Genomic DNA, 27859 nt, shown 5'->3' with positions numbered 1-27859 from the left:
GGCTTGTTGTCACAACCAGTTGTGACATGATGAGGTTTCAACTGGTGTCTCAATCTTTCCTGTTTGTTCTAATAATTGTCTTTTATACAAGAATCCTATATTGTAGAATGGTACATGCAACTCACTCCTCCACCTTCTGCACCAGGTATATAAAAGGGGACTTAGAAAACTAGAAGACGATTTTATCAAAGCATCAGCTTTTGGAACAGATGCGATCTTCCACAAAATGGGCCAGTGCAGTTTACCTAACGTAAACCTTTTCCTTCTTGGAAGTTCAGTCTATGTCCTTATTTACATGAAGAAAAGAAGATGAGAGTTGAAGAAATGGAAGCTTGAGTTAAGGCATATGTAACTCGCCAGGTTTGATCATACAGGTGGTAGATACTGAATTTACTTCTGTTGTGCAAGTTAAAACTATCAGCTGAAATCAAAGGAGTGGCATAAATACGGAATCAAGTTTAGGTCCATCTGTTTCAGGACATATCCTTCACATCTTCAGACAGGACACAATTATAGCCAGCGAAGATACAGGAGAAAAGCTCTGCAACAGCTGGGTCAATTTTTTTAAGATCTTGGAACAGTTTGCTTGGGTTTGCTGAATACATGTTTATGCACAGCAGAAGTAAGCCAGCAATAGCGTGACAAAACTGCTCTGCCCTGTATCACCTTTTAGGCTGACAGTACTGCTTAAAGACTTACTCTCATCCTAATCAATACAGTTAGTAAACTTTCAGGCTGCTAGATTAGCTTGTCAGGGGTAGCGACAGCATACTCTCTTATTCAACTTCCAGCAGTGATGCCAGCATTTTCTATAAAACATTCAATTGTATAAAATAATAAAATTAATCAAATAAATGTATAATAAAGTTAATTAGAAATTGAAATTGTTTATTAAAGAAAGTACTTAACTTTTATTAAAAAACCTCTAAACCCAGAAACTTTGGAAATACAATAAAAATTCAGCTAGAATGAACAGTGACAGACCTTTCACCATTTGATGGCTGTTGGGTGCCCATTGTCTTTGGTTGCTTCACAGCAGGGAAGAGAATATACTTGCACATTTCAAAGAAACAATGTATCCAGAATAATTCTACATTTTTGTTTACAAGCTTAGCAGTAATGCCAATGACTAAGAAAATTTTGGGACTGAGCTACTATTTCCTTGCAAAGCTGGTATCTCAAAAACTAGGACAAAAATTTTGGGCAAAACCAAAAATCTAGACTGCGTACTTGTCTGCAGAGATCACTTTCAGTGTCTTGTCATTCTGGCATTCATCACACCCAGTCCACATGTTAAAACCTTTAAATCACTTCAAGGGATCCCTGTCCCCATCCCCATTACAGCCAGTAACAAAGGAGACAAAATGCAGCTGATCACTCTTGTTAGTCTGGCTAACAAAAAAAATGCAGGAACATTTCTGCTGCTTCTTTAGGTAAGATTAACAAGGTGAACTAGGACTGTATCAGCCTCAGGTTATTGTCTTTGAAAGTTAAATTAAGAAACAATTTTATGGCTGTAATATCTATCTACCTCTGTAGACAATGTAAATGAGCATTGTTTGCACAAACCAATTAATATATATAAACAAATAAAGAGGATTTTTAAGGAAATCACCACCGTAATAAAGTCAGAACAGGCAACAATATAATTGTCCTTGCTAGGTAATGACACTGGACTCACAATATCAAGTAATTTTTAATTATTTTTTTTTAATACAAGAAGTAGAAAATTTTATTCTGAAGTTACTCCATGGAACTGGAAAATCAGGCACATATATTCAATTTTTACATGGATTTATATTTTTAGATAAACAGTATCAGATATGCACTGTTTCCAAAACAACTGAGTGCTGCATACATTCAATAGGCCAATATGTGAGGCAAGTATCTAGTCTCAATCAATGTTAGAGCATGGGAAAACAGAACAAACAGGAATATAAAGAAAAGTCATAAACAGATTTTACACAGCATTCTTAACAAATGCCTTGACTGACACATTTTTCAGATCTGACTTCCCATCTAGCCTTTCAATCGTTTCCTAAAATATATTTCAGTGAAGTTTTTCCGGGAAAAGGGTTTAACAAAATGTGTTTAACAAAACTTCTCATTTACCAATTACACTCCAACAAACCTGGAGGGAACAGCACACATGCAGTTTTATTACTAAGCATACAAGTCAATGCTCTCAAAACCAGGGTAGCTTTTGTAAGGTAAGGCATCTTCACAGCATGGCTCTCAAAAGAAGCAATTCCTTAACCATAGTAACAAGTGTCTATAAAGAAAACTCCTCCTAAAAATAATTTCAATATAGCCAGTGAGAAACAGACTAACCATGTAATGTTCAACAGAGAAGAAAACCTCTCACTTATATCAATGTCTCTTCAATTCCTCAATTGCCTGTTACATAAATTTAGGCAATTGCACTTGTTACTGGAAAACTTGCAGCAACAGTCTTTCTTGTTGGTGTCAATCTTAAGCATCAATGGTTTATTGTGGTTTTTCTTGTAGCAGAGTTGTTTGTCTGGTTCTTAAAACAAGGAAATTAGTGACCTAATTAATTCAGTAATTTGTTCCACACCAGCTATTTACCTTTTTAGTGCTTACATAAAGCACCAAACTGACTATAATATATTCCTTGGTTTCTTCCAACCATACAAACTCAACACAGACTTTACCCTCTGAATCTGCATAGTCTGCAGTATAGATATGACCCATGTAGTCATAAAGGCCAGATGACTTGGTAGACAATTCCATGTGGACTGGAGCACTAAAACACCAGAAGGGCTTTCCAGTTTCATCCAAGAGAGTCAGATCCATCACAAAGCAGTCCTACAAACACAAGCAGAAGAGATTATTTCTCTATGTCATGGCACACTGTCCCTGATTTTAGAAGACGTATCAATGGTTGAGAGAGTTTTGTACAAAGGCTAAAACCTCAAAATAAAATTGATAGTGCTTCACTGACCTACTGCAACAAAAACTTACTTAGAGGTTTCCCACAGAAATCGAAATTGCAACCTACACACAAACACTGTGCTACAGAAGGTACCACTGCCAAACCAAATCAGACATTACTTCTTTTTAACATTTTTAAGCCCCTAACACATGTTTTTCTCAGCTATTAGTTACTTTACTATTCAAATAATGATATTCCCTTCAATATGAGAAAGCAACCAATGTTAAAGTCGGCCACTAAACTTGTGTGAATGCAGCAATGTTTGCAAAGATACTCAAGGGACCACCCAAGGTAGTACACACACAATTACCCTTCCAAGCCAGCTGTATACAGTTCTCTTTGAAAGGCTCACAGCTTCAGTTCCCAAAAAAGGTAATATTAATAACCTTGATGTAATTCATCCTCTTACAAATTCTTGAAAATATTTCTTTACAAGATTACACAACTAGATAATTTAGAAATGTTAATGCCAATTCCTTGGTCTTTGCAAACTGATAGTTTCACATATCCCTTGGAAGCATAGGAGTAATGTGTCATTGTTAGTATCAGCTGTTCCTTATTCTCATGAGTTCTGAATCATTAAATGAATCAAATTATCTTAATTATGTTGTATCTGTGCTCCAAAAGCATAAACAAACTAACACCACATACTCCACGCCAAAAAAATTCATTTGGAATGCTTTATTTCTCTGTACTACATAGTTGTGCTTCTGTTGCTCTAACATTGCTTTCACTATTACTTTACTTCAATCAAACAACACAAGGGCAGATGGCACAAACATGAGGCAATATGATACACACAGTTCCCCTAAGCTTTTTACTGTAGTCTATGCTGAAAATACCAAATTCAAATCAAACCTAATGATGGTGCAATAAACTTTAATGAGCTACAGAATCATTGGTAACAAGAAAGAATCACTATTTTCTGGTCTGACAACTTGCATATAAAAGGTCAATTATGAAAAGTAAAGTGGGGTGGTGGGATGGTGGGGTCTTCCCATGCATTTCTGTCCTGGTTCTGCTCAGGATCAGGTTAATTTCTGCAGTAGCCAAGAAGGAGCATGGCTACAACAGGGAGGTTGTTCTTTATCACCTCACCTCATTTCCAGGGGCAAGGAAAGGGCTTTCTTCTTGCTTCGCTCCACAGTGAGCATTTGCATGTGAATCACTCCCCTGTCTTGCACATTCTTGTTATTAATATTGTTGCTGCTACTCTCCACTTACTTATCTCATTGCTGCTTCCAGTAAACTGCTCTTATCTCAACCTTCATCTTTACCTTTTGTACCTCCAGCTCTCCTCTCCAGCCCAACACAGGGGAAAAAAAGGGGAAAGCAAGCCAGTGGAGTTTGATTTGAGTGGTTACAGTGAGAATACTAAATTGGAGAATACCATTCCTAAACCATGACAATTTCCAACTATCTGTATGTCAGCAAATAATTTTGTATTAAATAACCAGGAAGTGTCAAGAAAGTTTTCAGGTTTTGGTTTTCTTTAGAGTATTAAACAAAATTAAAATAAATTCAAAGTAATGGAATGTCCTGCTTCTGTGGCTGATGTTATTTAGCCTTCACATGCTTTAAGAATTTTAGACTTAAGGTAAAAACCACACTGAATTCAACCCACAGCTATATGCTGACATGTTCCATCTGTTATCACAAAATAAGGGGTTTAAAAAAAACAACTGTATTCTTTATTTTGTTCTAGAAACAAATATTCAATATAATTTATGCTGTAAGCACATAGGAGAAAGACTAAAACTGAAAAAACTAAAGACTACAGCCATAGCTCTGTGTTTCCTCTGACAACTTCCTAAATTCTTATGTACTACTCAGGATTCTTTTCATTAAAAAGAATAGATTCCACCAAGCAGCTGTTAATCATATAGAATCACAGAATTATTTGGGTTAGAATGGACCTTTATAAGTCATCTAATTCCAATCCCCCTGCCTCACCATGCTCAGCATGGAGAAAGAATTTTTTAGCTTTTCTTTTTACCCCAATGTCCAGTTTAAATCTACCCTCTTTGAGTTTAAAAACATTGTCCCTTATTTTGTCACTACAAGCCTTGGTAAAAAAACCTCTCATCTTACAAACAGTATTCCATTCCACATTTAAACAGGATTGGCAGAAGCAACAGTTTTATTCATCTGAGGGGTTTTTTTCAAAAGAAGCGCTGAAATTGAAATCAAATGTTGAACTAGATGATTTTTTCAGTAGTGCTTAAATTATATTCATCAGAATTTTCACAACTTCTGAAACATTCATGCTGATACAGTACATTTAAAAATATGTGCCTTTACCACTATTGCAAAAGCTACAGAACTTCTCTGAATCTTTGTTTGGAATTCTTTTAGGAATTTCATCCAATAGAATGTGTGAGCTTTCCTCTAAAAATAAAGAGTTAATCTAGTTGACTGATGTACGTGACTGGAGCTAGGTGCTGACTGTGTGGATGTGGACTGTAGCATCCTGTGTCCACTGGCATTTTAACATTCCCCAGCAGTTCCTAACTTTCACTGCATATACGGCACAGAACTGCAGAGTATTTCCCCAGAGGTTCAAGGCTTATTGCTTGCAAAAACACCCCAATCAACCAACCGAAAAACCAAACCAAAAGAAACAAAAAAAAACAAACAAAAAAAAAACCCACTCTCACACCAATTTAAAAAAAAAATCCTCACAAAAAGTACATCTGCAGTAAATTTTTTGTCCGACATTTCCAAGCCGGCTGGCCAGTCACAGCATCTTTGCTGAGAGGAAAGCACTGGAGTAATTACACACAGATAATGGCTCTACTATGCAATCCAGACTCTATAAGAGAAAGGAGAAAACTCTTTTCCTCAAAATTCACTTTTTTTTCAATATTGGAACAGAGGTTTTGTCCAGTTACATACAGCTTCTACAAATCAAAAGACTGTTTAAAAATTAGCCTATTTAGGATGCACAAACAAAATTCTGTTTTGAGGTAAGCATATCCAGAAACAAAAATATTTCTGACCTTTACATTGCCTTTAAACACATCTGTTTCCCAGCATATGCCAAGTGTCCCAACAATAGGCAAGTGCTTCCTATTATCCTTTAAGTTCACGACTCTGAGCCTCAGGTATCCATTTTCAATGTCACCTGAAAATATAAACAATATACAACATTACAGCAGTATAAATCAAATTCAGCCCAAGTACACTGTTAATGTTCTCGTATCTTCTTTCCATGTCTTTTTCTTCCCACTCACCAATAAGAAACCCTGGCGTACACCAACACCTAAATATCAAGCACTTTAAAGAAAAATTAAGTTGCAGTTTGGAGCCTTGGTTCTGTGATCCACAGTAGAAACTGCAGATTAAAAATTATTTTGTATTTTTTAGTATAAAAATAGGAATACTATCTAAAGAACTTACACAAGGGTGCAAGGAATAAATTTCACATTCAGCCCTTCAATTTCATGCCACCAGTGCCTCCATCACTTTCCATTCCCCAGAAGTAAAGCTCAACACTAACACACAACAAGACAATGAGATACCTCCCCAACCTTTTTTTTTTTTTTTTTGTCAAGTTATTTAAATCTCTCAGCTCTGACTGGAAACTCAAATAACCCAATACAAAGGATATACAGATAACTATTCCTCCTTAGAAAAGATAATTCATCATTTAAATTGACACGCAGTATGATTTTATTTGAATCAAGTTTTTAAATTATGGATTTTTTCATTTTTTAAATAGCTTTCCAAGGCCCCTGGGGTTTCTTTGGCAGAATTACTATGATTTGTGATTTTTTTATTACTACATATAACCATATTTCTTTGGAATCTCTTCCTCTCCTCTCAAAAGAGATTGAGATTTTTAATTTTTTTTCCTTTTCTATCAGAGAAGGAAAGTTAACCAGGGAATCCAGCAGTCTAATTATAACTTGGGATACATCATAGTGAACATGATCTGACTACACAGGCAAGTGAAAATAAAAGCATCACATCATGACATAAGCAGATTTCTTGGTAGGACATCCCTTAAACAAGTTTCCTTGAACAAGAGATACTCTCTCAAAAAAGCAAAACAAAAGCACTAGAAGAAAGTACCTAGCACTTGCAGGAGATAGATAGAAAGGGAGAGAAGGATTCCCAGGAACATAATGCTTGTCAAAATCCAGTAGCAGGTCCTGGATGGTAAGGTAACAAGTGGAGGGGTTTGCAGAGATTTAAGATGCAAGTGACAGAAGTGAAAAAAGGCAGAAGTGTTTTGCCTGTATTCTCCTTCAATCAAGCCCAAGTAGCAGAACGAGACTACAGACAGAAGAAGCAACATCAGAAAGGCTGGCTGTGAGTTCAGTGGCTGCATCCAGCATGAAGTGGCAGCAAAGCCTCTGCTTGGTGGCTACTTGAAGCAGATAGTTGGAGGCAGTGATGGAGAAAGAAAGCCCACACTTTAACACAGAGGCCAAAAACTTCTCAGAATTGGTACTGTAGAGCTAAACAACTCCCAAGATACAGCCAGCCACAAACCAATGCTGGAAAGGCATCACTCACCAGTGGGGAGTCCAAACAATACTTATTCTGGAAAGAAAGCAACCCAACACATGACAGAGAACAACAGCTGCAGGTTTTTCAGTACAGATACTGTTTGAAATAGTAGTGTGAATACAGTGAAACCAACATGACTATGTCCAGGAAATACTTTGTATAGTTGAAGGAAAATGCAATCCTTCAAACTGTGATACCCACTGTCCTTGCAGTGAAGTTCAAAAGAAATCAGTGAGGAAACTAAGCAGAATTCATTTCCAGGATCCAGCTCAAAGTAGGGAAAGGCTGTAAGTTGACACCTGTCCAAATGGTTCAGTTCCAAAACCTCAGTAAATCGAATTCAATGACAAAATTTCACTCAAGGTAAAAATATCATATTGAAATAGTTTACTGACTAACCCTGAAAGTCTACATGTAAAGTTGAGCTTTTATACAAGAAGCTTGAAAACATCAGTCAACAAGTATTTTTTCCAAAAGGACTACTTGGTTATGCACAATCCCAATATGAATGGAAGTGGCTATTTCTCTTACTCATTCAGATCAAATGAAGTTTTAATGGAATAAAAATGGATTGAAAAAAGCATTCTTCTGCTAACAAATTAACAAAGCCCAGCATATCACTACTGTTGTATGGCATTAAATACACCACTGCTAGATAGATCATCTGGCTATGATGTGTTGCAGTTACTCCTTAACCCTAGCCAGAATGGAAATAGCCAACAGATCAGGAATCTGAAGGCTAATTATTCATGGGTTGGTTAATCCAGACTTTGTTTTTTTTAATATAAAAGCTCCATTGCAGTCCTCTCATTCAGGGGGAAAGAAAAGCCTGCTTAGATACAAGCAAGAAATTGAAGGCTAACTACTGAAATCTCCCCTTCCCCATACCAATCAGAAAAGAAAATGAAATTAAAGGGCAGGTTAAGCTATGTCAAACATATGAAGAGAAACATAGAGGAAGCAAATTGAACACTTCAGCTTGAGTCTGTTGTTTCATTGTCCTCTTATAATATCTCCAGTCCTTGATTTATGCAAGACATGCAGAGCAGCAAAGCAGCAGAGTGAGTTACAGGGAACAAATATTTCCAAATAAAGGTAATACCAACAAAGAGAACATATACCATGTAGACAAACCTCAGGGGAAAGAAACAAATAGACCAATAGTTCCAGAGCACTTATTTCAGCTAAAAGCCAAGAAAGTTTGTTTTGCTAACCAAGCCTTTGTTGCAAATTGTCATTTATTTGGTATTTTCAGAGGAAAAGCTGTGCTTAACACTAATTCAAGTGCCAACAACCAACCTTACCACAGTGAAATGGTTATTTAAACTTGCAAATCAATCTTCAAGGTCTAGCAAAACATTTCAAATGCCTGATATGAAATTTTACAAACAAATCCTAAAAGTTCTCTAAACACACAAAAATCAACCCTTACATTTTGCAAGCACAACACACCAGTTTACACCAACAGGAAACGACATTGAAAAGTGAAACCTTAAACTACCATGTGGCTACAAAGCTGTGCTTAAAAAGTTGAAAACCTAGGTAAATACATTTCAAAAATATTTATTAAGAAGTTGGATTCATGGCTTCTGGGAGTCATATGAAAAGCCTGTCATAACTTCCTGAAAACAAGGAAAGTTTTCTAAATATTTTCAATTCAGTTACAAAGCACTTAACATAGTCACCCTACAGTACCTGTCAATGACACCATATTACATGTTTACATGAAAGGGAGCATAAATTAAAATGCTAAATCCCAACCAAAACAGTGGCAAAACAGCTAGTTACTATAATGCAAGTATAATAAGAGAAAAAAAAAAATCTGTAGCCATATACATTGCATCTGCCACGTCCAATGAAGTGTGACCTTTTCTACTTTAAAATTAAGAATTCTGCAAAACGAATTGAAAATGGAGTAGCAAAATTAAGCACATTAATAGATACTACCGAAAAGCCGACAAAAATTACTCTCGAATAAATAAATCAGTTATTCTGCAAAATACAAATGGGCATTCTCTGGAAACCTAGGAATGCCTAAAGCTTCCTATTGAAAACCAATAAGTAAGTAAAACAGTAGTAGCTGACAACTGGTATGTGCCTCACTCAAGTTCTGGAAATTGCATGTCACATCTGTAATTTAAAATAAAACTAGACTGGATAGAGAATTTTCAGAAATAGCAAGACTTCCCAATATGCTGCAGGACTTCCATGCTTCAGCGTCCTCCCAGAGGATGGGACAAAGCATATTATTAGAATGGAGCCTAAAAACAAAACACAAACCATCAAACATAACCAGTTTGGATAAACCTGGCCACATTCAGCAACACCATCCTCACCAGAATGAGAAAAATGAGTAACAAATCACAATGAAAAATGTGACAGCAGACAGCCATATGCTGCCTCACTACACTTTTTTGGAGGCAGTCAAGCATTTTCCAAAAGGAATTATTGTGCAAGCACATGGAAGGGAGTAGATGACAAATGAGCTTATTGTCTGCAGAACCATGGCTTCAGCTGTCTGGTGTCCTTTGAGACCAGAATCTGGTGGCTACCACACTGCTGAAGGTCACAAAACCAAAGCAATTCAGAAAACACTTGTGAACATAACACAACTTCTGTAACTTGCAAAGTGAGATGGCATCACAACTGTAGCTCATGGACGTTTGCTTCAATTTGCATAAACATCAGGTTAATCTTTTGTGGAAGTAGCTTCTAAGCAGCAAGAAAGTGATACCAAGAAAGAAAGTATGTCACATAATACTTTTTCTTGTGCAACTGTATTGCTAGGAGTGTAACATATTCATTTTGGAAAACAAAACGTGATAATCAGCTAAACTACAAAAACCAACACAATCCCAAAAACCCAATCCTCTGGCCAATTTTGAGAAGATTTTTTTTTGAGAACATGAAGAGGACTCTTGTACTACACAACACTTCATGTAAGATTTCTTGCTATATGCATAAGACTTTCACTGAAATTTTATCCTTAGAAGTATTCTTTTAATTCAAGCTTAGTGCTTTTCTAGAATCTCAAAACATGTATATTTCAGGTTCAAGGATTACAATGCTCCAAGCTGCACAAGGCTGCAGTCTAAATGCCAGTTCTTGAAATCACCAAATACAAATGAGAAAAACCAAACCAAATCACGGGGAAATTTTGCAGCCCTGCAAAAGAACTCACGCCTGACAACAGCGCCCTCTACTGACAGAAAAACGATATGTTCTGAAATCCACACTGCTCAGGAGTGCCGGTATCAAAAAAAATACCGGGGAGCAATAATTAATTTACAGTATTTTATTCTAAATAAAATTAATTACAGTGTTTAATTCTAATATTTATTCCGTCTCTGCTTACTGAAAGACAGCTGCGTAGCTTAGAAAGTTATGCTGAAATTATGTCAAAAGAGAGATCATGTATTTTTCAAAACCCCAGTAAAATTATGAAGTTGGGTTGCATGAGAACAACAGGAATGGCCTCATGGAAAGAAGTGCTGAGAACAGAATGAAGCAGCAGAAGTAGACTGAAATTGCTTTCCACACAATGAAAGGATGTCAAAACAGGCAACCTTAAGCTCACCAAAATAAAAATTATAAATCTTAAAGTTCACAGTAACTTCTACAAATATATCTGTATATTTAATCTGTCTGTGCACCCAAAGTATACTTGAGGAGAATTTTAGAGAAACAAGATTCCAAAATGTATGAGGACAAACCATCTCTCCTTTATAAAATACAAGTGAAAGAAACATCAACCTGCACCAAGAACTGCGCCAGTGCATTATTAATGTAGCTAAAAGAAAAGATCCTGAAAATCTGCAGAATTTGTGTCCCAGGCTGACACTGTGTCAATGTAACAGCAGGCAGACTTTTTACAGAGCCGGCATAGGACACCACACAAAGCACCATGCAGATATAAAGAAACCACGCCACAAACAGAAAGATAGCTTACTCTTAAAATTCCATTGAAGTTTCACCCCTTAAAACAGAGAAAATGGTAATATAAGAAGGAAAGATATAGCAGGGATAATTTTTAAAGCAGACATTGCTCCATCAACTTTACGTTTTCTGCAGAAGAGGCACTTGAAGGATCCACACAGGTACATGCAGTTTCTGCCATGCAGATCAAGATGCAGGCTGTAGTCATGCAGTCCATATTCTGAGTCAATATCATCCAGTAAAGGTTTATTAGGTGGAGGAGCATATTGACTTGAAAAAAAAATACATAGAATTTAGCAAGTGGGGGATGACTTAGTAAAGATATAACACATAGGCCTACATTGAGACTGTCATCTCCATTTTCAAATCAAACATCTCTAGTTCATCATGCTTCTTTCAAGGTAATACAGTGTCTAATACTGCTGATCAACTGTTCAGCCTAGCCAAAGGCAGAAATACAGCAGTCAACTTTAAAAGGTACATCTGTTAAACTTCAAAACATGGACTTGTCTACGAAAAAGAAAAAAGCATCAGCCTAACTACAAATCTCTAAGTACACTAGCCCTAGAGACTTCTCTGAAATAGCAAATATTGAAATAATTTTGCCTGTGCCTGACTAAATAACCACGGCACACAAGTGACCTAAAGAGACCACATGACAGAGACAACTGAGTAACTTCTACATAGGATTCAACTTGTATTAAGGGAGATGGTGTTAAATCTTACATTCTGTGTGAGAAGAGCTACACTAAGTTATACAGGGCATTTAAGACGCCTGGTAGATACAATATCTGACCAGAAAGATGAGCGGGAAATAAATTCCCCAAATACTATTCTGAAGCTTTAAAAAATTCATATTTTAAAACAAAGTTTACAATGGCTAAACACGTATTATACTATATACTGCAATATACACATACACAAACACTTCTCAATCTACATATATACAAACTACTTTCTCAATAGGACTAAAAGATTACTGCAGGCACCTCACCAGTTTACCAGAGCTTTTTTCCCACTCCTACACAGCCAAAGATTACTTCCCTACTTCCCGAAATGTCTCTCTCTTTTCTTTCTGTTTCAGATAGAAAGAGGAAATAAGACTGCTTGTGAAAAAGCAGAAAGTATGTGCAGTGTATTTCTAACTTTCTCAATACAGAAAGTACCAGTACACTTGTAGAACTAAATTATCTCCTTAATAGCATAACAATGGCAATATTTTAGTATGAAAATGCTTCTACAGTTTTGTATTCAGTTACTATAACTGTTGCTTATATTAAACAAGAATGGTTAATTACTGCCTAAATATAAACCTCTTACAAGCAGCCAATTTTAACTGTAAAACTCAAAGCTTTATTCAAAAGGTTATCTTTATTACACACAAAGGAACACCAAACTTACACAGTAGCAGAACCCAAAATGCTTCTCTCAAGAAGTTGATTATAATGAAGATTCGCCATAACGAAAGCAATTTCACTTTTTTCCTGAAAAGTTAATTAAAGTAGATGTATTTTCATCTGGAAATTCTTTTTTTCACAAGGTCTTTCTGAGCATTAAAATTCATAGATAAATGCTGCTGCCTATTACTCTGACAATTACTATAATAATGTTAGTAATGGCTTGCTTTAACACTTGGACTCCTAAAACCTTTACTGTCTCTTCAGAAGAGTACAGAATTTATATAAAAGATTGCAGCATTTTGTATTATGGGGGAAGAGAGGGAAGCTAGCTATGCCAAGGCAAAAATTATAAGAGCAATCCAAGAACTGTACATGCCTAGCTTCTACTTACCACTTTAATAAAGATACCCGAACAGAATCAAACAGCACTTACTCCCAACTACTGAAGCATCAAGTTTATTTTCATGTGTAAGGAACTATTTCCAAAGAGGGCTAATATCAGTGAGGAATACAGAATTATTCAATAGAAATTGTGAATTTCAAAGTAAAAATCGTGTCTTCACCAGATTATTTACTCCTAGGAAAACATTAAAAACATAACCTTCTATAGTCAAAGAAAACATCTATGTGAAAACTAAATAGAGACAGAGGCACATATTTACTTCAAGAACACAGAATGCTAGGATATCAGGTTTTTTTTTATTTAAATGCATTTTTTAAATCCTACATTTACAAACAACTAAGTCAATAGGAAAATTAGTCACTGCCAGAAGTCTATTACTCTCCTGAAATATGGGCAACTATTTTCATCTCTCTGGGTTGCCACAAAATTACATCCTCTATTCAAACTTTTGGCTTTTTAACTACTCCTGTATTTTCACAGTGCAAAATTACTGCTATAAAGGATTTAACTAGGGAGATCTATCAATCACATAATTTCTCAGTCTTTCTCTAGCCAAATACCAGGAAGCCCACGTAACCTGCCCTTGGTTTCTGTTACGCAGCTATGTGCAAAAAAACAAGATGCATGGCATTGACAATTATTACACCCACTGACACTTAACTACCTCGAATTACTCTGCCTACACAGAGAATAAGAACTGCTGTTCAGAAAAGCAAGCAGGGACAATATACTAGAGTGAGGCACTCGATTCTTAACAACTATGTGGAACCTGGTTATGTTTGAACCATTTCCAGGTGCTGAAAGAGCTCTCTTTCCAAGCATGGATGGGACAAATGCATACGCAAGATCACAGAGCCAACAATACAGGGACACCAGTCTACAGAACTTCTGAAGATATGACAGAAATGGTTATTCATTTAGCAGAGCTTTTCACAGACTGAAACAACCTGTAACAGGTTTGTGCCAGTCAGGCAGTCTCAAGTTTTCTAGGAAATGGACTTTCACTATTATCTTTGAGTAAGAGTGAAAGAAATAGTCCTTCTGCAGTTTTAAACATTGCCTCTGGTGATTGTGCACATTTGAGGCCCATGTTTGCAGCTGGAAACTAGACACAACTTTGAGGAACTGCTCACAGCCTCTTCGAGGAAAGCTCCTTGCCAGTGCCAAATAACCTAAGTCGACATCAACAGCATCAGAGGTCCCAGTGCATTCCGTGCAAAGATGTAGATTCCTTTTGCATAGTTTACCTCAGATGTTCTGCACTGCCCTCTAAAGACATTCATCTCTGCACCCACCCTACAGAGGCTAACTGCTTAACTTAGACTCTTAATACCAAGATTTTAATACCCTCAAAAGGGCATGATTTACAGCATCTCTACTGCTAGAGCAGGATACAGATACTTGGTGATGTAGATTAAAGCTAAGTTGCCATGTAGGAACTCATCACTTGGAGTGATATGGGCAGGTAAAGGCATGAATCACAGGAAGAAGCACTTCTCAAACCATAATATTGAAAATTACCCTAGGATATCAAACTTGGGCATGGGAAGACTGCAAAATAAGTAAAATTGAACACAGTATCTAACACAGAATGATACATAACTGATCTTTTAATTAGAAGTGGGTTTTTTTTAATGTATATACATATTCCAGCGACAGCTCTTTAGGATACACTAAGTCATCCACTTACTGTCCCTACATGTGTTTTGTGGTTACTAGTTTAGACATGATCTTTCAAAATTCAAAGGGGGGAAAAAAAAAAGAAATATTAAAAAAAAACCTCCCCAAACCCAAACTACAAGCCAAACAAAAAAAAAAATAAAAATCTTTTTCTTCAAATAACAGTAGAATACTGAAACAAAAGGTTATCTTACCTTCCAAGTTCCTACTAACAGTCCTGGACTCAGACTGAAGAGCTGGACAAGCTCATCAGCACCAACCACTACACTATTTTCAGTCAGGTTAGCAAGATGGTACTCAGCAATCAAGGAAAATCGACGAGGTCTTTGAAAAGAACACACAGAATGTTGTTATGTAGTTAAAAAAGGTTATGTCTCCTTATTCATGTAAAAGTTCAGCCTAATTACATGTTTAACTCTGAAGTCTGACCAGCAGCACATGAGGAAAACAGTTTTGAAAGCATATGGCATGCAGAGTCATCAACTCATTTGAACAATCACAGTGTACTAGCAGGATCTCAACCCCTAACAAGGTAAGAAACAAAAAACACTATATGATCTTCTAAAACACACTTTAAAAAAGAACTTACGTGCTTGACCAATTTTTCAAAATACAGATATACTCTACAATTTGGTTTTGATACTTTATTGATACTAGATGGAATCACTGAACATTTATCACCGTGAAGCAAAATTCAAAGGAAACTATCAAATTGTACATATAATGAATTAAAAGTTTGTGTTATTGGAAGCTTTCCTTTTTTTGATTTTTTTTTCTGTATTTTACCTATAATTAAAGCTATTTAGCTCCAAAACACTCTTAAATATAAGTTCGTGGACATTCTTATTAACTAATGACGCATTAAAAAAAGAGCAGAAAGTAGAGTTTGCATTACCTATTCAGAATGAAGAAAGAAGTTTTTCTAAAATCCTTTTCAGACTTAGGTTTTTACTGTATTCAAAACAGTTCCTAGGTTTCCACATGATATCACTGTAGTATCACCTACAACTACACACTGAACACTGCCTGGGATGGGGCATCCACAACCTTCCCAGACAACCTGTTCCAGTGTCCCACCACCCTCACAGTAAGAGATTTCATACTAACAAATGATGTTTCAACATCAACCCTTTCCATCTTTAAGTCAATCAGGCCTGTCCCGGCACTTACAGTCTTAACAATGACATACTGAAATTGGTGAATCCACTGCCTTCATCTATAGTCACAATTTGTAAAAACCTGTAACTCTGTGAAAAAAGTACATCAATTGCCTGCAAGCTTTCTTTTTCATTTTCTACATATGAACCATCATCTTGATAAAACAACTACATTTCCTACATAATTTGACTGCAAGACTCGTTCAGCTAACTTTAAACAAAAGCTTCTCTTGATTTATTTCTTTTTTTAAGTAAATACTTTTCTTCTGGTGGAGGAACCCAGTGTTTTGTAGGTAAACAATTCTCTCTTTTCAGAGCTCTATGGCTAGAGGCTTTGTGTAAGAAGAGCATGTAGCTGACACTGCACCTACTGTACACATAGGCCCAGATGTGTGCTAAACTCCTGGACAGCAAACAAATACCTCAAATAGACACTTTTCATTTAAATATATTTTTAGAATATAATGACAAAAACCATTGTACACATTTAAGTTAAAAAACAAGAGACATGCTGTGGACTGTGTGACTTTATATGCATATACTGAAGACTGCATGCATAGTTAAACACCAAGTTCTCTAAATTCACATACACACCTACCAGACAGAAAATAAATTTTAACAACATAGATTACCTGACTGTAGCCACCTAAATACTGATTAACTTTTCCAAGCTAAATTTCTCACAATAAATTCTCCTGGATTTACATTTTTCTTTCATGCTCATTTGTGTCTATACCTTAGATTTGGCTTTCCAAATCAGAACCTATCAGTCTGCATATCACAAGCCAATAGCTACATTAACCCATGAATTAATGTCATAAGCTTGTTGGATTATACTATTTCTTGCTGAAAAACTCTACCAAAGAAGAGAAGAACATAGCAAGAAATACTGCAGGCAGGCTTTCTAATGAAGAGTTAACTTACTGAGTCAAACAAATGTCAGATAGGTTGTACAGACACATTATCAACCAGTTGCACCCAAAAAATCCTTAAAAATCCTGTGTTAAAACTCACCCACTCTTGTTGGGAGGTATGCTTTGGTCAGGAAGCAATGGTGTAACTCCAAACAGTTTTAGGGTTGACAGCATGTCTAAGCATGGCCAGTCTGTACCATGCCAAAGTACGGTAACAGATGTGTCCTTAAATGATAGGTTTGGCTTCTCTACTACATGTTCTTTTCCATTTTTGTCCTCTAGAACAATTATCCAACTCAACCCAGAGACTCTGTTATTTAGGAGTAGAGAGGGGAGAGGGGTGTTTAAAAACAAATTCCCAAAGTGACAAAACTTAAACTATGCTTGCAACAGAATTTTTAAATTTCTACTAGCTGCTGCTTATGTTCCTCAGTTTCAGTCATTTATAGATTAACATTGTATCTTCCCATTATGATATACATTTTTTAGCTCTAATTTTATACCTCCCCAAGTCACTAATATTTTGTACACTGCTCTCAATAAATCTTTGTGACAAGGCATTGCTTACTTCATAGCTTCTTTGTTTTTACATGGAAGACCTGTATAAGGATCTAGAAATTTAACAAGCCGCATTACTCTAGCTTTGAAGGCAGATGTTTGTTTGAAGATGTATTCTTTCTTCCAGTATCCAGGCTTTTTATCATGTACAGCAGCACAGGCCAAAGAAACAGTTTCTGCTTGTTTAGACTTCATTTTCCAAATTGTCCATTTTGGGTGCAAAGATCTGGAATAGAGTTTCAGCCAAATTCCGCTGAAAATAAAAACAGAATAAAGAGGAATAAATTTCAAGAACAGTCACTTCATTTTTAAATGCACATCTCAGCTACCACTGAGCATAGTGTTAGCACAGAAACAGTCTTGTCTGTCTTCCCGAAGATATGGGAGCCAGGATGAAGTTCTGTGATAGCACAGTCATAGTCAGCAAAGTAAGTGAAAACTGATAAAGGTTAAGCAAAAAAATTTGAAAATTCCACCCCAAAACAATGATGCATCATCCTCACAGAAAATCAGCTAGTGGAAAAAGCAGTTTAATACCTCCTATTCAACAAAAATAATCTGTACACTTCAAGTTTCTCAGATCCAGCTGAAAGCGGTGTGGAGGAGGACAATTTAGAATCACCTCTGTTTGGTGGTACCAAAGTCATGACAATCCCTTCTGCACTCTCTTTGGAAAAGCCCAAACAAGACATGACTTTCTGAAGTCAAAGAAATATGTGACTGTAATGATGGGTTCATCTCTTTCATGCCAGGAAAACTGAGGTCACATTTCAGCCCCTCATACTCCAGTAACCCTGGGACAGTTCACAGAATACTGAGTACAGGAACCTACAAGTATTCAAACAGTAATCTGTGAATACAGGTTGCCAATAAGTTTTCTCATTCTGAAGTGCTAGACACATAGTGTACATAACTGCACTAAAGAAAATGAATAGCAAGGGCAACAAATTCTTAAGAGACATTTTGCACCATTTATCAGCAAGATTACCTTTACCAGTTCTCACTTATCCTCAGGCAAACTTACACTGCTGAGTATTTTATGGCATCTTCCCCTCTCCTCAAAGCATTCAAGGACTAGATCCATCCCACACTGCCTCCTACCCATCAAAACCATTCTCAATTCATCAGCCACTGAGAATAAGCCCCCACATGCTGAGAGCCAAGCTCTGGTTATTGATGCAAACCTATTCAGGGATTTTGCAAAAACCTTCCAGCCCACTGCTCTACAGATATATACAGAATTCCCCACTGCCATTTTTTTGAGACAAAACTGTCTAAACACACAAACCAATAAATAAACCATGTGACTGGTAAAGGTGGGTTCACAGTCAACATGAGTTTTCAACCTTCCTTTCACCAAAAGCAGGGTGGGAAGGGTAACATGAAGAACAATCCCATAACTGAAAGTTTTAAGATACTTCTATTTTAAGACCATAAAAGGCAGCCAAGTTACCAGATAGCATAAAACTATTCTGATGGAGAAAGGAAATACTTTTTAACTCCAAAGTAGTTTAGAATTGTCCAGTGATCAGAAAAGGAGAGATGTCCTTAATACAACATCACCAGGGAAATTTGAGCTTTGTATCATCCAATTGGTCTTCACCAGCCTAAAAAGTCCAGTAAAATAACTTCCTATAAAACTCTGCTGTTAACTAGAAACCCCTTCCCAAGAGAGACATCCTTTGATAGAGAGAGATACTCTGCATCTTACTGTATGATGCTGAAAAGAGAGGGCTTAGTAGTAGGCATTTCCAGCATTTTGAAGTTGCAGACTCAAGCGATTTAGTTGACTGAAAACAGACTAATGACAAATACCTACCAACCTCATCCTCACTCCCAGAAACATATTGCTTCTTTGTTTCCCAAAACAGTGTTGTGCAAGCAAAGAAATTAGTTCAAGAAACTCAAATATTCAGCTAGGTGAGGGAGACAGAGAAGAAGATAAAGGAGAACTTGGAATCACAAGGAAGGTATCACTGCCCCCTCATCCTCAGCTTTTGAAGAATTCAGGACAGATAAATCAAAAAGGCATCCAACAGGGAAGCACAAGTTTGCCTCTTTCACAGCAGAATACATGCCCTTCTTGCCTCAGATTGTTAATACTCATCTCAAGGCCTCTTACTGGACATTACTAGAACAAGCCAAACAAACCTTTTACTGCTAACTCAAATGCCAGAATCAGACACATCATCATCAGCCATCCCTTGACCACAATGGCAAAAGACTTTCTCCTGTGCTCTCACTTTCTCTCACACAAGCACATTCTGCTGGTGATCAGAATCCTCAAGTTTTCACAGGCAGACCATATCTGTGAACTTCCCACACTGCATGATAGGAAGGCTGGAATACTCCATGCTAGGGCACGGAGGATGCAGAAAGGGAGGGGTCATAAACCTTTCCTTGTCTTCAACGGTTATATTGGAGACATCAGTGCAAGAACTGCTCAAGCACACACATTATATGAACAGCCAAAAGACAAATCACTGCATTAGGCAGCACAGACATACCACAATGAAAGACTGATGGTCCTGTTGCATCAAGAACATCACCCTGTACACATCAAGGACAGCAGAAATATCCTAAAAAAGATACTCAGTCTAAAAACCAAGGTCAGATTTGTCACACAAATATGCAAGGACTTCAATTAAAACTTCTGTTTGTACACTGCAAGATTCAGGGTCTTGAGAAGGTCCACTAAATTCATCAGGAAGAAATGACCTGGTCCCACTGAACCAGTCAGGCTCCTAGATAAGGGAAAGTAACTCTTCCCCAAGTCCCATCTGTGCACATAGACTAATCTCTGTTGGTTAGAAAATGGAAACAGAGATCGTCGAGATGGAGACAGATGAATTATCTTCCCCTCGACAGCCACAGTGATTTTATCCTGCCTTACCACCCTGAAATGGAAAACACATGCCAAGATTGGTAATTTGTGTCAACTATGTAATTTTTATCTATCCTTACCTGCTGACAGCCTCAAAGCCTAAATCTGGCAATCTCAGATCTTCCCTTTAAATTCATCAGTTCTAAAGGTATCAATGCCGAGGTAAACCAATTAATCCACCGTACAAGTTTCAGTAAAAAAGGGAGAAATAGATTCATACCAGGTACAGCAACTTCCTATAGAGGAAGACATTCTCTTATTCAAACATTAATGCAGTAGAATCCTATAAAGAAAAGGATGTCCAATCCTGGTTATCACATACCAACCTGGGCCTCTCCTCTTTACATTTTGACAAAATTATCATCATATTGGTAGGAGCAATTTATTAACTCTGTATAAGCAATCCTTAGAAAAAAATTTTGTTGGTATTTACCTTCATCTCTTTTGTTCTCATTTAGAAATCACTAAAACTTCACAGAGTTTATCTGAGCAACAGATAAAAACCACTAGTGGATCATTTGATTGAATCAATCCCTCTGCAAAAACCGGATGAAAGAATTAAGGAAGACTTCAAAACTCTGAAAGCTATGACAATTCCATAAAGCTACTGGAGACACACCATTAAGGATCCCCTGAACTGAAAAGTTTGTGCAGGTCCATGTGAATACAAAGAAATAGTAATAAATTTTAAAACAAAAAATAAGTGCTAACAGCAACATTTCAAAGTACTGGATTTAATTTTTGCCTCCTAACTCCCATTAAACAACAGGCTCTGCACAGCTAGAATTCCATGCAACACATGCTGTTGTGAGCTATGCAGGGCAACTTCAGCAGAGTAACTGCCCATAGGTGCATGCATCACTGCTCTGGCATCTGAGAAACTAAATTAGGAGGACTCATAATTCAGGCAAACACATCTACAGCACAACTGAGATCTTTCTTCTTCCTTACTTGTCATTGGCCAGCTCATAGAAGCGCTTATTCACACAACCAACAGCCAATAGGGACACAGCATCCAAATAGGAAAATATCTTCAGCAGCATTTCTGATGGCATGCTGGAAAATAGAAATGAATACTGTTAGACTTGCCTGCAAATTCAGAAATGACAATGGCAGAGAATTTTAGTTTCAAACCAGACAAAACCAGAAGAGGTGGAAAACAGCAGGTTGTAAACAGATTAATCAAAAATCACTTGTAGAGTTAAACTGTGAAGTTGGGTTCTAATTTCACTCTCTGGCATGTGGCATTTGCCTAAAATAATTCATCACAACTTATTCAAGTGGCATAGCACAATTACATGAAAAGTTATGGGTTTGCATTTTCATTAAACTTTGTTAACTTTAACTATGTTTGACATGAAACTACCTCATTTTGCTTCAGCTCCTTACTGCTTTTACCATGATTTTAACATTTATTCCATAAACACCAGCATTTGCAAAACTGCAGATATATTCACTCTCCCTTTTGACTGTGGTGTCAGGTCTCAGGATGCACCAGGACAGAAATGTCCTAGTCTAACAGCAAGATCATGCTATACCTCATCATAATCTTCAAACTGTACATGCTCAGGGGTCTTGTGCAGTTTTCACTTATGTCAACAGAAAGATGTGAACTTCAAAGTAAGAGCCAAATGATATCTTGAAAATGTCAATGTCTCTGTGCATCTGGAAGGCTGCCTGAAATGCAAGTGCCAGTCTAAGCATGGCAAGCAGAACATACCCTGGAGATGAGCCAATGTGATTTTTGCATTAAGAGACAGGAACCTTGTACCATTCGAGCAGTACCTCATAATTGCACAGAGTTTAAGACACGTGAATTTTATACTCTAATTTTCTTGAGCATTGAGTATGGTCACATCAAAATCACTGCTGCAAATAAAAGGTGTTCTGAAAGTCAACACCCCAGCTGCGCCTCTTGTCCTTTTACTACTTGTTGATTTATAACACTATTTCAGAAGCAGAGGGTACTCTTTAAAGAGTAGCATGATAATACTGCCACCTCAATGTTTGTATTAAACTCAGAATCTTAGTTGCATTGACACAGAAGCAACATGCCAAAACTGGCACTGTTATTATGTGAAATAACTCATACACTGTAAGCCCAAGGCAGGTAATGCACTCATTCCAGAGATAATTTATAAGTCATATCTTAAAAAGCTAAAAATTAGCTAAAGTAATACGCTTGATCCAGAATTTTCAACCATACTCTTTTTCCTTTGAAGGAAGCTGAAAGGATTTTTTTTCTTTTTTCTCTCACCATTACACCAGTCTGACAGCACTGAGGTACTAAACTGGCCATCCAATGCAAAACAGTGAAATCACTACACAGGAAGCTATCAAATGTATAAAACAAGGAAAACTAATTACTTTTTCAGTTAAAACATTCTTAGATTATTTTGAGTGCCCATGACTTGCAAAGGAGCTGCTGAAGGCTTCACACAGCTTGGAAAACATATATATTCCTTATGAGCTTAGAAAAGAACACAAAGGAGAACCATGCCAGAAAATATTAGAAGGTGAACACAGGATCCTAAAGTAGGCCAGGAAGGCAAACCTTTTCAACTCGGAGTATCTGACACAAATCTCCAAGATATGAACATCATTACTGCAAGCAGTCAAAAGACAGCTTAAGGGGGACTTCCACTCTTACTCCTAACATAAAGACATACTCACCTCTCAATGCGCACATTTGGTTTCGGTTTTATGGGAGGTGTCAAGTACAGATTTTTAATTCCAGCATTTACCATTTCAGAATATGCCCTAGGCCTGGCAGCAAAGGTCCTTAACCTACTTGTAAGAAGGAAAAGCTGTTAAGAATCACATATTCACAAAATGAAGGAATACACATACTGTGCACACCTAGACACAACATTTTAACCAATGCAGGATGCAGGGAATACATCACATGGCAACCATTATCACTCGAACAATTACACCCAAGTTAAAATACCTGGCATCAGGAAGATTCAGATTTAAAGTCACAGCTGTTAATCCTGTGATTGACCTCTCACAGCAGGCAAAGAGAATAATAGTGTTCCCCCAAATCAGTTTGAATCTATTACCTTTAGACAGCAGCAGCACTGCTTGGCCACCAACACCAAGCTCCACTGAGGCCCCAGTAGCAAATCACACTCACTGATTAATCTTCTGTTTCACAACATTACTCCAGAGATATTTTTGAGCCACCCAACTTTGCTAAGCCATTAAAAGATACCAGATGAAAACAACATCTTCAAACTTCCTCAGAAACTCTTGCAGTTCAAAAAGAATTTGTATACTTTCATACTATACTATGCTGTTTACTTGCATAAACAGCAAGAAAGGAGATTTAAGCCACGAAACAGAGGGCAGCTAACAACCTCTAAGGAATGTCCAGATGTTAGACAGACAAATTACTTGTTGGCAGAATCGCTTTGTTGAGGTTTAGGGCTTGACATGCTTCACTGATTTCAGACCTAGGAGGAGGTTAACAAAGCTTGGGAAGAAGGATGGCAACCACTAGTGGACACAAAGAATGCAGAATTTACAGGCCACAAGGATACCTGGAACAACTCCCAAGATAAGGAAGAAATTATTAAAGGCAACTCAGCAACTGTGCTGAAATCAGCTCCAGCTTCCAGAAATGTGAGACTGCGATCACTGACCCAAGAAACTCACTGACTCAAAAAAGATAAAGACTGAACATGCAAAGTAATTAGTGTGAGAAGCAAGAGAATCATTATCCAATAGAAGAGAGAAAACCAATTAATAAGAGAATTATGCAACTTGTAGCCAATGAAAACTAATTCCTCCCTTAGCTAAAATGCATAAAATCATAAAACATTTTAATAGTTGGTGTGTCAGCTTTGTGGATTTGCCACCCAGCACTCCCTTCTGTGCAGAACTGTAAATACATCAAATACCTCAACCCTGTGTCTGGATTGGCCTCTTGCACACCACAGTGAAAGAGCGCATTTTGGCAACACTTCCACATCACAATTTGGATAGAAAAGAAAGGAGCTTTACATGTTTCTAACACAAATTCTTACAATCCAACCACTCACACATTTTTCCAAGTTTTCTGATAGGAAGGACTTCATAAGCTGTAATTGCAAACAAATACTATCATTAATCCACAGAGAAATATGGAGACAGAATTTCAGTCTTAAACCAAATCCCTTACACTTCATACCCACTAATGCCACCAAGCAGTCAGAGCTCGCCATTCACTGCATTATTGATGTTTTAAATTGCCAGAAGATTTCCAAAACCTAGCCAAACTAGCTCTGGGTTTCTAGGCAACCAATCCATATGGGGGTAAACAGGCAATTTTAAACTATAAGGGTACCACATACATTTAACGCCTACTGGTTTTGATTTAAGATTAATTGATGCTCAAAGAAAAACAAAATCAAAATAAATTAACAACTCTCATCTACATTGTCAACTGTGCTACGTAAAAAAAAAACAATCCACGACATTTTACTGAGAATTGTTATAAGCTTAACAAAAAGACAAGCACATTTCAGCTTGGGTGCCAATCCTGATAGACCAGTTAAATTAACAACTTAAAAAACTAGTCTTATAATAAATACAACCGGGAGATCAAACAAGGGTTTTACTCATGTATCATTCTCAAGACCTCTTAGATGATGAGGCACTAACAAATTGCCATTAAAGAGATTTAGAGACAAAAGTTGTGTTCCACAGCAGCAGACCTATCACTTCTGTATGCTCCAGGGCAGCACATCCCAGGCTATTCTGCCCTGAATCCATGCTGGAAGCAGAGTTTGGGCACAGTCTATAGGGACACAACTTTACAGCCTCCAGCCACAGGACTAATTCAGGTAAGAAGCTGGACTCTGGATTTTAAAGCACACTGCCTTGGACAAGCATAACTTGCATAGCCTGTATTCAGTCCTTCTTGCTTATTTAAACCACCCCCCTTTCTTCACCCCAGGGAGAAATATCTGAGGAAAGAATCATTTTGCCCACACACGCCTTGAAAACTTTAATGTAACAGCTATTGTTTTTGTAAGTTTCAATTTTAAAAAAACTGTGGAACTTTTGCATCTTCCAAAACAAAAATATTCTCAAGGTGTGAAGAAACAAACAGCAAACCCAATCCATAAATTCCTTTTCAAGTACTGTGTGTGCTAAGATTTTAAATTAGCATTAACAGAATGCTTTTACATTGCATTGACACAGCTTGGGCAGATAAGCCTAAGATAAAAAACCAATGACAGCTGTTACACCCCCTCTTTAGAAACTTCTAGAACCACTGAGATAATCTTACCCAAGAAGCACAACAACTTCAATTGCTTTTCATTAGCTTTCAACCTGTGGGGCTCAGTTTTGTACCAGTATTTTCACTTTCACACCCTACAGTACTTGCAATGTGCCCTGGTTTTTCGATGGTCAGCAAATAATTGTCTTTCGAGTAACATTTCAAATAACATACACAAAGTTTTAAGTAGTGATAAAACCTGTCTCGTCCACCTGTTAAAGTGTATCTGGGAATAAACAAAAATAACAATAATGTTTTGACATGGGTTGGTTGAGTTTTGTTCCCTCAGCAAACAATTCCAGTCTTTTTAAAAGGTGGGTATTACCCCAATCGATTTGCAGGTTAAAAAAAATAACCAAAAACCAAACAACAACAAAACCAGCAGGGGGAATGAAACTGCTCTGAAACACAAGGCTGAAGAAATGGGTTAGCAGAAAAATATGCTTTCTCAACTTTGCCTCTCAGACTGATGCTTTAAAATTTTGAAAGCTGCACCTGCACTGTAAGAATTAAGGTAATCACACCTTGCACCTCCTATTTATTGCAAAGGCCTAACTACCCCGAATACAGATAAAGTAGCCATTAAACTAACTTTGTGTATTGTCATTGCAGCACCTCCTCCAAGCTGAAAGACATACCGAAATTTAAGCTCCCCTTTCCAGGCAGAAAATAAGTGTTAAACCCAGGCGTCCATGCACCTGGCACCACCAGCGTTTTCCCTCTGCCAGGTGCTCACGGGGCCAGGGGTAGGGAGGGAAGAGCACCATGGCCACAGCCCTCGCCGTGAAGAGTCACGAGCCAGAAACCAGAGCCGAGGAGCAGGTGAAGTAAGTTTCCCAGAGGAGCAATGGGAGCTGAGGGAAAACAGCAAACCACCCTCCCTGGAAAAGGTGAAGAAGACCGAGCAGGCAGCCCCGGGCCGGCAGAGCCCCGCTCGGCGCGCCCGCGGTTACCTGCCACGGCCCGTCGCCATGGCCGCTGCGCCGCGGACAGCGGGGCCTCGCACCACCGGCGGGGAGGGGAGGAACAAGCGCTGCCACCGCCCGTGGAACTCCCTGGGGCGGGGTGGGACGGCGGCAGCCCGAGGGAGGCGGTGCCCGGGAGCGCGGCCCGGGGAAGGCGGGGCTGGAGCACGGCCGTGCGCGGCGCTCGGAAGCGTTAACGCGCCGGCGAACGGCAGTGCTGCGCCATGAGCGCCCCGGCGCCTGCCGCGGCCCACAGTGAGCTCGGAGCTCTCGGACTCCGGGTCTGAGAGTCGCAGAATTAATTAGGACCTCTGAGATTACTTAGTCCAACCTGTGGTCAAACACCACCATGTCAATTAGACCACAGCACCAAGTGCCAATTCCAGTCTTTCCCTGAAAATCTCCAGGGTCGGTGGCTCCACCACCTCCCTCAGCAGCTTATTCCAATGTCTAATCATCTTTTCTGTGAAGAAATTATTCCTAATGCCCAACCTAAACCTCCCCTGGTACAACTTGAGGTCATTTCCTCTTGTCAAAGAAGAGGCTGTCTCCCACCTGGCCACAGCCTCCTTCCAGGGATTTGTGCAGAGTAAAAAGGTCCCCCTGAGCTTCGTCCAAGCTAAACATCCCCAGCTCCCTCAGCCGCTCCTTCTAAGACTTGTGCTCCAGCTTCACCACTTCCATTGCCCTTTTCTGGACCCACTCCAGCAGCTCAATGTCCTTCTTAAATCAAGGGCTTCAAAACTTAACACAGTACTCAGGCATAGCCTCAGCAGTGCCAAGTACAGTGGCACAATCACCTCCCTCGTCTTGCTCACAACACTGGTTTTGACACAGGCCAGGAAGCCACTGGCTTTGGCCACCTGGGCACACACTGCCTCACGTTCAGCAGCTCTCGATCAGCCCCCCCGGGTCCTTTTCCATCAGCACCTTTCCAGCCACTCTGTCCCCAGTGCTGCCTGCGGTTGTTGTGAGCAGGACCTGACACTTGACCTTGCTGAACCTCATGCCGTCGATCTCAGCCCATGGATTTAGCCTCTCCAGATCCCTCTACCCGTCTCCATCCGTGGAAACGTCAACTGCATCGCTTTAACACATACATGTGTGCGAGGCCAAGAAAACCATGTACGAAAACACAGCTTTAAAAGGGTGAACGGCACCGCAGGCGCTGCGAGCAGCCCCCCACCGCTGAAACGCGCCGGGGTGCCGCGCGCGGAGGGCGGGC

At 38.4% G+C, this 27859-nt stretch overlaps 1 protein-coding gene across 8 annotated transcripts; it reads right to left on the bottom strand.

Moving 5' to 3' along the window:
* Window positions 1-1690: 1690 nt before the first annotated feature.
* Window positions 1691-27848, bottom strand: FBXO15 (F-box protein 15). 8 transcript variants are annotated; one of them, XM_064432167.1, is made up of 10 exons: window positions 27735-27848; window positions 23077-23190; window positions 21355-21459; window positions 17530-17772; window positions 17062-17271; window positions 15085-15214; window positions 12809-12891; window positions 11532-11677; window positions 5956-6080; window positions 1691-2829 (listed from the first exon to the last, which is right to left on the bottom strand). In XM_064432167.1, coding segments are annotated over exons 1-10 (1428 nt in total). In that variant the 5' UTR covers window positions 27737-27848; the 3' UTR covers window positions 1691-2559. The 8 variants fall into 8 exon arrangements, with proteins under 8 accessions (XP_064288237.1, XP_064288249.1, XP_064288244.1 ...); XM_064432179.1 differs by having other exon boundaries at window positions 27565-27838; XM_064432174.1 differs by having other exon boundaries at window positions 27628-27838.
* Between the last annotated feature and the right edge of the window lie 11 nt (window positions 27849-27859).

Source organism: Passer domesticus, chromosome 1, assembly GCF_036417665.1.
Source record: "Passer domesticus isolate bPasDom1 chromosome 1, bPasDom1.hap1, whole genome shotgun sequence".
In the NCBI taxonomy this organism is placed as follows: domain Eukaryota; kingdom Metazoa; phylum Chordata; class Aves; order Passeriformes; family Passeridae; genus Passer; species Passer domesticus.
The sequence above is the reverse complement of the archived record's forward strand: the minus strand, read 5'-3'. Positions and strand labels throughout refer to the sequence as shown.